This window comes from Ostrea edulis, chromosome 2 (genome assembly GCF_947568905.1).
Source record: "Ostrea edulis chromosome 2, xbOstEdul1.1, whole genome shotgun sequence".
NCBI classification, from domain to species: domain Eukaryota; kingdom Metazoa; phylum Mollusca; class Bivalvia; order Ostreida; family Ostreidae; genus Ostrea; species Ostrea edulis.
Genome location: NC_079165.1, coordinates 13,479,135 through 13,493,902, shown reverse-complemented (window position 1 = coordinate 13,493,902; position 14,768 = coordinate 13,479,135). Strand labels below are relative to the sequence as shown.

The window sequence follows — 14,768 nt, the reverse complement described above, 5'->3', positions numbered from 1 at the left end:
CGTAAGCGCAAAGCATAGGCCAAACTTTTGCAGGCCGTCACTGGCAAAGGTGAAATATCCATGTGAGTGAAAAATTCTCGAGTGGAACGCTAAACGTATAAAATCAATCACTCAGTCACAAAACTTGAAAATAGCACAGTTTAAGTACAAATGTAAATACAGATAAGAACTACATAAAAAGAGACCATAAACACATGAGTATTATTGAGAATCAAAATAATGTTTGAAATTTAAAGATGTGGTAGTGATGCTTTTCTTATAAAATCTGGTAATGAATTCCACAAAATTGCTGCTGAAATAATAAAAGATCTTGTAAAATATTCTGTTTTGGCTCTTTTAACATACATAATTTTATTGGAGACAAATTTATGATAGTATTCATTTTTAAGTCCTTTATTACAATATTGCAATTACTATTGAAGGAGAAGGCTCACATCTGTATAGGCCCAGAGTGCTGTCTAAGCCTTGCTATGATTTACCTAATAAGATATTGTCTAATAAGATCACTTTCTAGTTTCTAAACAATATGCATAAACATGTTAATGGAATAGGACGTGCAGGAGGCACAGGCTGTATATCCCTTTCCTTGAAATAAACATTCGTGTAAAGTGTCACATCATGTTTTACAGCGTAGTAGTACGTGTACATTTCACAAGGTTTAAGTTTCATTATTTCGTGCGGCATAACATCCCATAGGAATTACAATATATATACAAAGTATATGATATATAATACAATTACATACATAGTCAAATAACGTCACGTATTATTGATTTTCTAATTATATTCATGTTTTTCTTCGCCAAGAACAAATATTTTCCTGAACTTTCGAGTTTGTATAACATAGCAATGATAATAATTTAACTTGAAGAGACATAGACTTCGGGAGTGGCAATTTCTTGATATACGTTTCATAAGTAAAGAATGTTTAATAAATAAAAACGTTTTACTCCATTATTCAGTTTTTCTGTGAAATAGTCATTGTAAAATGAAGACATTTTTGATGAATTTGTTTACACTTATGCAAGAATATAAACATTTTAAGAATTCAATTTCCCTTGAATCTTTTCGATTTTCAGAAGATTGTATGTACAAATATAATTTAAACATAGAATTTCCAAGTCCAAAACAATAGATAATTATTACGGAAACGGTTTTGTAAAAATTATTTCTTAGTTATTGTCATTAAATTGGAATAAAATGAATAATAAAAAATAAATAGAATATAAAATCCTTACATTAGGTAAGAATTTGAGATAAATTCTATTTAAACTTAAAATTTTAAAATTCAAAAGGATAATTTCAATTTATTACAGAAACCATTTTGTAAGCAATATCTCTTTGTTACTGTCACTAACTCAAAATTGAAATAAGATTTTTAAAAAAATGAAATCGTGGCATTCACTTAGAATTCGGGACGAAGGCATTAGGACAATGCTATATTTGTTTGGAAGCACACCCATCAAACTATCCGTAGAATTTACTATTCTAAAATTTTCATAATCGCTTGCTGAAAAAAATGATAGTAGGTTATCTATAAAGAGATTATGGGAAATTTTCAGATCAAGTTTTTCACCATACAAGATGGAAATTAAATTGGGGATCAACAACTTTTAATATATTGGGTATTAATTTTTCAGGTGACCTTACTGAACTTGAAGATATAAATTTCGGAATTCAAATACCAAAAATCGTTGTTCTTATTGAACAGTGGAAAAGAAGGATTCTTACTCCCATTGGGCGGGCTACTGTCATTAAAACCTTGCTTATTCCAAAATTGAATCATTTGTTTATATCACTTCCTACTCCAAAGAAAGAAACAATTTCTTATTTATACAAAATTATTTTTGAATTCCAATGGAAATCTAGTGTAGATAAAGTTAAGAGGTCTCTGATAACACAAGACTATCTATCAGGTGGTATCAAGATGGTTGATATAAGCAACTTTATTACATCATTGAAATGCTCTTGGATTAAAAGGCTTACTAGGTCCATGGATGAATATTTTTTTTGTCATGTATGGAAATGATATTTTAAAGAAATTATATGACTTTGGAGATAGTTTTATTGTGGTACAATTATGTGGTAAAAGCAATGTTGTTTGGAAGGATGTTTTTAATGCTTGTTTCTTTTATTTGAAGACCTGTCAAAATCTTCCAAATATTAAAAATAATTTTCATAATATTCCAGTGTGGTACAATTCTAATATTATAATTGCGGGAAAACCTGTGTTTTATGAGAAATGGTATGAAAAGGGGATTAAAGCTGTTCCAGATTTTTTTGATACTGATTGTGACTTCCATACCATAGAAAAATTTCAGTGTTTATACAATATTCAAGAAGTATGTGTAATGAAACACAATAGCATTATTACTGCAATTTCAAAATATTTAAAATGTCTGTCAATTGATAGACACTCAACCAAACAAAATGTTAATCCATGTATGCCTATATTTTTTTAACCAGTTTTATTACATGAAAGATGTTCTAATATTATTTACAATATTTTAAATGCAAAAGAAGATATCCCAACTTCTATGGGCAAGTGGAAAACTGAACTATCTTCATATGGAGTAGATGATATTTCAGTGCAAGATGTGATTAAAATTTGTTTCAAAATATCTAGTGATTCTTCTGTTCAGTGGATACAGTTTAGAATTTTACATAGAATTCTTCCTGTTGGTTATTATTTGAAAAACATTAGTGTTAAAACAAATGATCTCTGTAGATTTTGTACAAGTAATATTGAAACAATAACACATATATTTACTTCTTGTAATAAGACCCAAACACTGTGAAGTGAGTTAAGTCTTCATATATATAGAAAAAATTCAGAAAGAATTGGTTTTAATGTGTCAAATATAATATTTGGTGAAATTCCACTGCCTTTAAATAATAAAGTTATAAACTTTATAATTCTATATGCTAAACAATACATATTTATCTGTTTAATGCAGAATAAAGAACCAAATCTTGTTGGATTACTATGTCACTTAAAGTTTAAATATCATGTTGAGAAATATGCTGCAATTCAAACATTTAAAATACATAACTTTGATAAAATATGGATGAAGTGGGAAAATATGTTTGCAATTGATTAATTATTACTACACGTACTTGTCATTATTTTTAGTACATGTATTATTGTTATTATTATTACTTTCACTATTGTACAGCAAGTAACTTAAACCACAGGGAGATTGAAGCATGTATGCATGTATGAAAGGTATGTTTGTGTAAGTGTCTGATGTACTGTATGTGACCAAAAAAAAAAAAAATGGAAAAAAAGAGCTTATGGGAAAAATGGAAAATAGGTCCTTCCAAATATCCCATATAGCGACACATGTTTCATTTTTTAGAAAAGGTGAAATCATACAGCAAAGAGAATATACATGATGTTAAATTGATTCTTTTGTTTTTTATTTTCATTAACACAATAAAAGTATTAATAGTTTGAAAATGCTTTATTGCTATATAATATATTATTCGCGATTGCACACCGCATGCTATTTCCTGACAATATGAATTAATATGAATAATCTCTCTGTACACACAATCTCTCTTTCTCTTTCTCTCTTGTCTGGCAGAAACGTAAATGATTTAATAGCATAAATACAACTACTGATCGATCTTTCCTCTTAAACTGATAATGCAATGTGTTTTAACAACCTGACGCATAGCGACAAAACATTAAGGAAGTTATATTAATACAGAACTTTCTGTCGTATTTCTTTGTCGTTGACTGTAGAATGTGGTATGTATACATTTATTTAACATTACATTTAATAATCAGATATCAAACAATCTTTGTCGATGTTTGCTTCCGCTGAGAATATTTTGAAATATAAGTATTGTCACAGAAATTACAAATGTTACCGAAATATTAAATCTTAATCAATTAAACAAGTAAAAGGTCAGCATTTGAATCTACCCAAAAACAATATTACTAATACATATTAAGCATAAACATAGACATACATGTATGTATAAGGTTTCCATCTCTACCAAATCATCTTTGTAGCCTTCAGCTTGCAAATGGTAATATTATTTAACGGTTTAATTTTGACAAAGTTCCAATTCGTTTGATATCAGTTTTACAATTGTTTTATAACCCTCCTCTTTACCTCTATTTCAGATTTTCGAGATTTGCAAAAATGGGAAAATGTGAAAATTGCTATGAAAAATATGAAAGATTTACTGAAGACATCTTTGCAAAATTGGGTGGTTTTATCTCAAAACATCCGATAACAATTCTAGCCATCTGCATTTCAGCAAATCTGCTTTGTTTGCTTGGTTTCATAAATATATCGGTTGAAAATGATGTGGAGGTCCTGTACACCCCAGAGAAAAGCCAATCATTTAAAGACCGAGAATTTTTGAAAAATGTTTTTTCTGATCCAACAACCAGCAATTTTGAATCATATCAGTTGGCGACATTTGGCAGATATGCAGACATAATGATTATTTCAAAGAATACGTCAGACATCATGAATCAGTTCTACGTTGATGAAATAAACAATATTGATGACTTCATCAGGAATTTGATAACTATTCAGGAACCAAGTGGATCAACTTACAAGTATGCTGATGTATGTGCCTTAAGCAATTCTGGATGTAATATATTTGGAAACATCGTTTTGACACCAAATTTTCAACAACAATTCGTGTCTAAAAATGTATCATTTCCTATGTTTAATTCAAATGTAATTTCTCCTCTTTTTGCACGTTCGGAAACCAACAATTCCATGCTTCTTTCCACTATCGGGGTAAAGTTGCGATACTATCTCCGACAGAATACGTCATTGTCCGAGATGTGGGAACAGGCATTTTTAACACAAATCACTAATTTAAAAACAAACATAACAGATATTGGGTTTGCAACTTCCGATTCTCTTGGAACAGAGCTTGACAAAAACACAAACGGGGACATCAAGTTTTTCTCGCTGACATTCACCCTGATGATGACATACGCTTGTCTGGCGTCAGCCTCGCCTTGGCTGAAATGTAATAACATAGCGAACAGACTTAATCTAGGGATAGCGGGAGTCATTGCACCAGTCTTGGCGATCGGGTCTGCCCTTGGATTTGTTTGTGGAATAGGGGTGAAATTTACCAATATTGTGGGAGTTATGCCTTTCTTGATAATTGGTGAGAATATTTTCAAATGTGTGCTTAACAGAATAAAGTTCATAGAATCTGTTCAATGTTTACAAAAATCTAATCATATACGTATTTCATTACATGTACTTAAATTATAATTGTATGCAAATATTGTTGCATGTTGCATAATGAAAGCTTCTAATAGGAATAGGCATTGACGACATGTTTATTTTGATGTCTGGAATGGCTGAAGCACCATCCTTGTCGACTGAGTCAATAGAAAACAGGATGAAACACATGCTGAAAAAGACCGGGATAGCAATAAGCATAACGTCTATCACAAATCTTCTGGCATTTGCTATTGGAGCATCCTCTGTATTCATCAGCATCAGGAATTTTTGCATATTTACCGGTAAAATGTTGTATTCAACAAATTCTGAATTTTCTTTGTACAGTCCATTTTATTTTGTAAATACCCTTTCATCGATAGTGTATTTTTCTTTCAGGGGTGGCCGTATTATTTTGTTATTTCAATCAGCTATTTTTCCTATCGCCGGCAATTTGTTTGAATGAAAAACGAACAAAGGAAGAACGACATTACTGTTTATGCTGTCTGAAATTGAATAAAGAAAATTCGGGAAATTCAACAGTCGAAGACAAAATGCAGACAAATATTTGCATGTCCGGTAAAATCCCAGAAACACGAGAAGATGTAGAGAGCTTTCTGGAAAAATATCCTAAACAAATTGCTATCAGAGTGCTTTCTCATATTGCAGGAAAAATTATAATATGCATTTTGTTTTTGGTATATATAACAGCCGCTATCTATGGAACAGTCCATTTGAAACAGGGTCTTCTTTTGTACAATTTAGTTTCAGAAAATTCTTATTTTTATAAATACAGCTCTTGGGATGACAAGTTTTTTACTGTCGAGCTGGTCATTGCGATATGCATTAAAACTGAGCAGAAATATTCCCTACCCTCAACACAATATCACGGCTCGGTAATCATATCCAAAGCTAAGCAAGATCCAGCGATAGATGACACTTTTGAAATTAACTGGTTACAAGCTTACAAGCGATCTCCATTCTATAACAACAATACTGAAGTCAATTTCATTAATGGTTTGAAATCCTTTCTAAACAGCGCGCCCCGTTTTTCAAATGATGTAGTTTTTGACATTTCTGAAACAAAAATCATATCATCAAAATTTTATGTGAAAGCTATCAACATAAAATCTACAGAGAGTCAAGGATCTTTGATGAAACGATTGCGTGAAATAAGTGAGTCTGCGTCACTCCCATGCTTCTTTTTCACACCGGCCTTCATATTTTTTGAACAATTCGTACAAATATTACCCAGTACTTTACAAACTGTTGGTATAGCAGTTGTCGTTATGTTGGTTGTGACGCTTGTTTTCATGCCTAAGCCGTTGATGGTTGTTACCGTTGCTGTAACATTGGTGAGTATCATTGTTGGGATATTTGGTTTCATGTACTTTTGGGATCTGACCTTGAGTTCAATCACAATGATCCACCTCGTCATGAGTGTAGGGTTTTCGGTAGATTTTAGCGTACATATATGTCATGCATTCTTATCGGCCAGATTTGAAAATGATGTGATAAAAAAGGCTATAGATAAGGCGGGTGGACCTGTTTTCAATGCCGCTCTTTCCTCTTTGCTTGGTATACTAATGCTAGCCTTTTCTAGTAGTTACATATTTCTCTCATTTGGGAAGGTCATGTTTCTTGTGATTATATTTGGACTGATTCATGCAGCCTTATTCCTTCCTTTGCTCTTGTTTGGTTTCATATCATTGGCAAATAAGACAAGGGTTGCGAATGCCGAGAAGAAGACAGGTTCTTCTGTTAGAAACCTGAATGCGACGAATTGATATATTTTCATAAATGAATTTAATGAAGACTAAAGGATATTGTCAATGTGATGTCTTCTTTGTGAGTAACTGTAATGTATTCTTATATCATATCGATTGATTGAGTGATTGTATATTGCTTAACGTTCCTCTCGAGAATATTTCACTCATACGGACACGTCATCATTGCCAGTGAATGGTTTCAAAATTTAGGCCTTTGCTCGGCACTTATGACTGTGGTACACGGAACCTCTGTTTTCGTAGTCTCATCCGAAGGATCGCCCCATTACTCGCCTGTTATGAAAAGCACGGAGTACGAATGATCTATTCTAATCCAGATTTCCACGGGGTTATATCATATCGACATTTAGTGAACATTGAATTAATATAATTCACATTGAATAATTCTAATTTATGGACATTAAATTATGTTTAAGTAACCTGCCTCTCTCTCTGCTCTCTCTCTCTCTCTCTCTCTCTCTCTCTCTCTCTCTCTCTCTCTATATATATATATATATATATGGCCGTCTATCTATCTAACTATCTATCGATACGCGTAGTTGTCCACTTCGTGCCACTCACCAGTTTAATGTGATTCATTACCATACATTTTTATTTAATGCCTCTCATCAAGTATGATTTAATATGATTTTTTCAGGAATGTAAAATGGTGTTTTGTTTGCCAATAAGAAATTTTAAAATTCAAACTTGATTTGATTCATGATTTAAATTTCTAATATCACCTGCCAAATAGGCTCATGTAGACGTTCTAATTTATGAAAATTATATCGGCTAATTGTTAATACGTTTGGTTTTTTTCTTCTTCAAATCTACTGCTGAAATTTTAAAGAAACATGTCATTTTGGAGAAATGATCTATGTATATTACAAAAAATAAATTGAAATTAAATGATCAGCTTTACAAAATATTTTTAATCAAACGAGAGGAAAACGTACCAATCCCGATCAAAATTGATAGAAATTACTACATGCGTACATTATTTGAATAGCTGCTAATTTTAAGTACTTTTCATTAAGTAGTGAGTTTGCTTTATGAATTCATAAGACTTGTAAATTATTTTGCAAGTAGGGGGTTTGATGAATCCGTATTTGAAAAATTGCAATATATTTTGATTTTGGCCATTTCATTCCAATTTGGTTTTAGAATATGATTTTCTATTCTATCGTTTTTTAGCTGATATTTTTCTTAAAGATTTAGCAGTAAATTACAAAAATATATTTAAATTAAAGCAAGTTCCTCTATTTTCATAAATATTTTTATAAACCAAATAGAGTGTACCTCAGTCTCTTTAGTATATTTGATTACTTGTTCATATCATGCATCGAATCCTAGCGGAAATTCAACAATAAACTCTTATTTACAACCGAACCTTCCTGTTTTATATCATTCCATGAAAATTCACAAATGCATGTAAAATAATGGAACAACTTTTGTCACTCTTCCGATAGTAAAAATCATAGTTCACACGAACTGCTTTACCGGGCCATGCAATAAGATCATCGCCCCATTTTTGCACTTTTTAGAAGTTCGCAACTATGATTTTTTTTTCTATTATGTACTGTCAACGCATTGTCGTCATTGTTTTGTGTTTTATTTGTCGGATTCGTTTATTTGTTTAACATGCCTTTTTGTTTATACATTAGGCAGAAGTACAGTACATATTTTTATTGTTAGGTGATTTATTTTGACATATATTCTCTCAATAATGAACATTCTGATTCCTGACAAAAGTGTTGTGTTTCATTTTTATAATGGAGCTTTACTGGTGTCAAAGAGAACATAATCCTGCTAACTATATACAATTGAAAAGTTGAATATATTGAACAGTAATCAGTCTCATGACTCCTGTAACAAATTCAACATGTAGAGTAGTGAGGAAATACGGACCCCTAGACTACCAAAGAAGGGACCAGGTGCCTAGGACGAGTGATATCCTCCGTCGGCCGGTCACACCTTCCGTGAGTCCTATACCTTGATTAGGTAGACAAAGTAATCTGTAATCACAAACAGTGTGTAAAGACCTAACAATCGGTATGAAACACGAATGTCAGACAGCATTAGACACAATGACAAGTTGTGTCGGCAAACTTGATCGCTACAACGACCATAGACTTTGCGAATGGTTGACTTCAAACAAGATTGTTAAAACCCATGCAACACCAACTTGTTTGCTAATACCTTGTCTCAATTTTAAAACTGATCGTACCGAGAACCAATTCTTGTTTGAGAGAGAAATGAAACCATACACAGGTGATAATGGAATATTGATACATAAATAGGGGAAGCTGACAATGAAGAAGCTGAAGTCATCCCGTTTGTCATGAAATTGAGTCGTTAGTTTCATCTATGTTCAATAAAATATCTAAATTCAAAGCAGATCTGAAAAGACGTATGATGTTGGAGGGTAGATGTAGGGCACCGGAGGCTACCGGAATCTACCGACGTTTGCCGAATGCAATAGAGTATCCAAAATGGAAGTAGATCTGGGGGGACTTCCTAGTGCTTTTTCATTTCGAATTGACTGATATATATCGAACCGATATATGAATGAAAATGATCAATACTTATTAATGATTGTTGATATATGAAACGCCGTCGATATACATGTATTCGAATGTCGAATTGAAGGCAACAGCAAGAAATGGTGTAGGTTTTTTTCTCATGTAGCTTTAGAATAAATTCTGCCTACTAAGAAAATAATTTTATTTTTCTTGTAACTTGTAATTTAACTGGTTAAGTACGCTGAAAAAATCCTTTATATTGTATAAATGTAACTTGGTTACAGGGACACGACCCTTTGATAACCAAGACGGCACTACTTTTTCTTTTCTACTTTTACATTACACCACGGAGCACTGTTACGCTGGTAAGCTTTTCTAGAGAATGAAATTGAAAGTCAGCGGAATTAAACGTGCACAATACCATACTGTATTGTCAGACTGTTTTTTCCCATTATTTCAAACGAAACGTACAGTCTTTGTTTACAACTATCATAAAAAATTAATGGTAAAATCAAAAACACACTGATACAACAATGTCATATGTGAAATAAAGAAAGGTATATCAAAAATGCAAGTACATGTATATGCAAATTCCTATTTCATTATTTTTTTACTCTGGGGATTGCTTGATCCGACTATCAAAGCATAATATGTGTAATGTCTTGCACAATGTACCAGATGACATATGTGAATTGCTTTCATAATTTACTATGTCGGATTCAATTGGCGACAATGCTGCGTGCTTTGGTAAGTGATATTGTGGTTTGAATTTGTTATTAAATAAAACATTGCAAATTATAATGAATGTTCTGGTGCATGACGCGACGTATTCATGTACATATGTAGCATCCGAAGTTTATGAAACAAGTAGGAACGACTTCAAAGTTGATCTTACACTGCGATGTAAACATCGGGCCTACATAACCCACACATATCTTCTGTTATCAAGGTTCGCTACAAACTCAACTATACGTTTCCAAATTTGATAACTAGAGCACATGCCCCGATATGCAAAGAACTACGATGGCTTCCTCCAAGTTCGATACTTCGTCGGTATGTGGCTAAGCGAATCCTTGCGCGGTGCAAGAAATAATTATTTCTATTCATTGATTACGAAATAAATTTTAAAATGTTTGCATCATTTCGTGTTGAAAATGAAATTATAAGGACTGATTTTAATTTTCTTTAATATTTGATACAATATATTGGTTTGCGACAGTTTTCGCTTTTTATAAACCGCTTCGTAGTTCAAAATCCAAATTAACCAGTCAAAATGTAGGTCACAATAAATTAAAGGTTAGAGAGACATACATATACAAAATAAACTTAAATTATGACAGAATGCTTATTCTTCCAATATGTTTAGGCTACCAAACAACGAAACATTTCTTTTAAAACTACAAATGTTATGATGTATGCTTAGCATCCAGACAGGCACGTAGCTGTGGGTGTTTGGGTCAAGTACTCATCTATTATATATAAAGAATAGAGGAAATTCGAACGGAACCATGAATAAATATTTCTCTCCGATTTATTTTTACATTTATTTAGGGTCCACGAAGCTTAACTACATGTATCATTACGACAGAAAAATAATCTATCCACGTTTTAAAACTTATCTTATCACACTGATTCATATTAAGGGCAATATTTTGACATTATAAATCATGTCATTACATGTATATGCACACAGGCCTGTAGAAATTCAGGTTCATAGAAAGCGGGAAGTGGGTAAAACCAGGTCGAATACACCTCAAATAGTACACTTTAATTGAAATGGAATCGAAGGTTATATGAATAAAATTAACTGATGACACCCCGTAGCAATGGATTCTTATTTTAGATTAATTTATAGGTTTACCCGCATACCATTTTTTTTTTCTGCTTGAATGATCATATTTTACATGAAGATCACCCGAATAGCCTACTTGAGTTGATTTTAATTATTTTTGTTCAACTTTGCATGAGACAATGTCTTGCCTACATGTACCCCAAAAGGCCAAAATAACTCAAAATAAGCCTTATTATTGAATACCCTTAATACCCAGTGACATTATGACTTATAAAATGGGCTTATTTTGATTTATTTTGGACTTTTGGGGTATGCAAGACATTGTTGATATTCATTAAAGAGATGTTCAACAAACATACTTATAACTCCACCCATGTGGCTTATTCCGGGGGGAGGGGGGGACTGAAGCACCTGTGAACTACATGTATGTAGGAAAAATTAAAATGTAATTACCGGTATTGATTATCGGGTGTTTAACCAGACCCGTAGCCGGCCGGCAATTTCAAAAAGGGTGGAGGGGGGTAACTAACTGGGAACAAACCACCCATTTTAGTGTTTGACCAAATATCCACAGGCACCTGAACTATCGACATTACTACCAATACCCACCCACCCCTCCCTTTCTGATTTTTTTTGCGACGAAAATTTCTCTGAAATGTGTGGATTTCTTGTCTATCAGATCCCAATTTATATAATAAGATTTATAGAATTAACTATAAATCCATTTATTTTAGCCAGACTTAAATATATTTTATTTCTGAGGATTTTTTCGAAAACACTATTCCGGAATCCTACCGGAAATAAGTTGGCAAATAGAATATCATTTCCTTTTATGACGAGGCAATTTCGGGAGAACGGTGAGATAACAGTCGAGACAACATTTTAATTGTTTATAAGATTCAGAAGCTACGGAAAATAAGTTAAATTGTAGAAAAAGCATGCCAAAAGAAAAATCAACGAGGGCGAAAAAGAAGAAGGGAGGTGAAGTTATGAGAAAGGGGCGAACAAATAAAAATGTGGAAGGACCAGTTGAATTTCAAGAGCAGACGACAATGGAGACATCAACAAATAATGGATTTGAGGGAGAATTGGATGTATCACCCAGAGATGAACCATCGGGATTCCGCATGGAGAATTCCAGGGAAACCATTCGAGGTACACAGGGCATAGATATACCAAATATGGTCAACAGTTACAACAATGTCATTGGACTTAATGTTTCACAAGAAATTAAAAACAAAATAGTCAGTGGTCAGTATGTAGAATTGGCAAAACTGTTGATTAATTCTAATGAGCCACAAAAACAAACAATTGTAATGGTGAATGGGGAATTACAAACATCCGAGAAAAATTCTAAAAAAATCAACAACATTGAACAATGGACGGATGCATTTATAATTTTTTGCAGTATTTATTTAGAAGCACATCCGGCAAAAACGTTAGAAATTTTGAAATACATGAATGATGTTAGGTTAGCAGCATCTAGGTCAGGAAATCTTGGATTTAAAGAGTATGACCAACAATTCAGATTAAAAATGGCAAAGAACCCTACAAAACCATGGGGTGAGGTTGATTCAGAATTATGGTTAATGTTTGTTTTACCTGCTGTTAAAACTCTGTCTGCTGCTCCAACTTACCAGAGTCAGAGTAAAAAATGCTACAATTACAACTACCAAGGTTCATGCTTCAGATCACCCTGTGCATATTTGCATGTATGTATCAAGTGTGGGGGTCAACATCCCATCAACTATTGTCAATCAAAAAACATCAGCACACAAGGGGAAGGTTTTAGTAATTTTCGTGGACAGGGAAATTACAGATTTTCAAGGGGTCAGTACCAAAACACAAGAGGAAGAGGGGGGTCTCAATTCAGAGGTCAAAGGGGAACTTTCTAATGTATGGAAGCTTGGGACCACCCCTATAGATATAAACAATTTAGAATCATTGTTACACAGTTATCCTCAAAAAAATATAGCTTTAGAGCTTTTGCAAGGATTTAGATTTGGATTCAGATTAGGGTACAAAGGGCCAAGAATAGGGAGTGAATCAGATAATCTTACATCAGTCAAAAACACCCTGAGAGAGCAAAAGAAAAAATAGATAATGAAGTAGAAAAAGGAAGGATAGGGGGACCATATTCAAATAAACCAATATCAAATTTAAAAATATCGCCAATAGGCATTGTACCAAAAAAAGAGGGAATGTGGCGATTAATTACACATCTATCTTTTCCAGAAAATAACGGTGTTAATCACTACATAGATCCCCAAGAATGTACAGTAGCTTATACATCTTTAGATCAGGTTTTAGAAACAGTAGCTAGGTTGGGAACAGGAACATTGCTGGCTAAGATGGATATAAAATCTGCATTTAGACTAATGATAATCCATCCTGGTGATTTTGATTTGCTAGGTTTCAAATTTCAAGGTAAATATTACATTGACAAATGTTTACCAATGGGTTGTGCAATGTCATGTAATCTGTTTGAAAAGTTTTCAACATTTTTACACTGGCAACTACAGAAACAGACAGGTATTGGCACGATTTATCATTATCTGGATGATTTCTTATTTATTGGAAGAGTAGGTACTCAAGAATGTTCACATTTAATGGAAGAGTTTCAGAATTTGTGCAGTTTGGTGGGTGTACCGTTAGCAAATGAAAAAACAGTAGGGCCATCTACAAGCATTATATTTTTAGGTTTAGAAATAAATACGGTTGATATGGTTGTAAAAATTCCTCTAGTTGAAATCTATGCTAAATATGGCCGTTATTAAAAAGTCATTACAGTTACAAGAAGTACAAAGCATAGTTGGAAGCTTAAATTTTTTCAGCAAAGGTGTGCCGAATGCAAGAGCATTCAACAGAAGGTTTTATGATGCTACTTGTGGGGTGACAAAAGCTCATCATCATATCAAAATCACAAATGAGTTTAGGGAAGATGTTAAAACTTGGTTACATTTTTTTTTTTTTAGAACAGTTCAATGGTGTTAGACTCTTGCATGAGAGTGATTGGCTGAGTAACGAAAATATGAAATTGTTTACAGATAGTACAGGCAATCCAGATTTGGGATGTGGGGCATACTGGGAAGGTAGATGGGTTTTCTGGCCTTGGCCAACAAAATGGGATTGAGGTATTTTTAAAGAAATGTCATTTTTGGAGCTGGTGCTCATTGTATTAGCTATTTACATATGGGGCGAAATGCTGTTTAAGAACAAGAGGATCATAATGTACATTGACAACAATGCACTGGTGTCAATTATTAACAAACAAACATCAAAATCAAAAAGAATCATGTTTTTGATAAGAAAGTTGGTCCTTATACTGTTAAAAAACAACATAGTATTCAAGGCAAAACATATAGCAGGTACACAAAATAGTATCGCAGATGCACTGTCACGTAAACAGTTTAAAACATTTCAGGAATTGGCTCCACAAGCAAACAAGATACCAGAAAAAATACCAATTACATCAAATATA

The 14,768-nt window shown here is 32.9% G+C and overlaps 1 protein-coding gene across 1 annotated transcript; it reads left to right on the top strand.

Annotated features, from left to right (window-relative positions):
• The first annotated feature begins 4,154 nt into the window (after nt 1-4,154).
• On the top strand, nt 4,155-7,447 carry LOC125678565 (patched domain-containing protein 3-like). Its single transcript, XM_048917122.2, has 3 exons — nt 4,155-5,148; nt 5,306-5,512; nt 5,607-7,447. The coding sequence occupies exons 1-3, from the start codon at nt 4,155-4,157 to the stop codon at nt 6,992-6,994; spliced, it is 2,589 nt and encodes an 862-aa protein (XP_048773079.2). The 3' UTR covers nt 6,995-7,447.
• Nucleotides 7,448-14,768: the final 7,321 nt, after the last annotated feature.

Coding starts and splice junctions, on each gene's coding strand:
- LOC125678565 (XM_048917122.2), top strand. CDS start 4,155: ATGGGAAAATGTGAAAATTGCTATGAAAAATATGAAAGATTTACTGAA. Junction 5,149..5,305: donor TATGCCTTTCTTGATAATTG/GTGAGAATATTT, acceptor AGCTTCTAATAG/GAATAGGCATTGACGACATG. Junction 5,513..5,606: donor GAATTTTTGCATATTTACCG/GTAAAATGTTGT, acceptor TTTTTCTTTCAG/GGGTGGCCGTATTATTTTGT.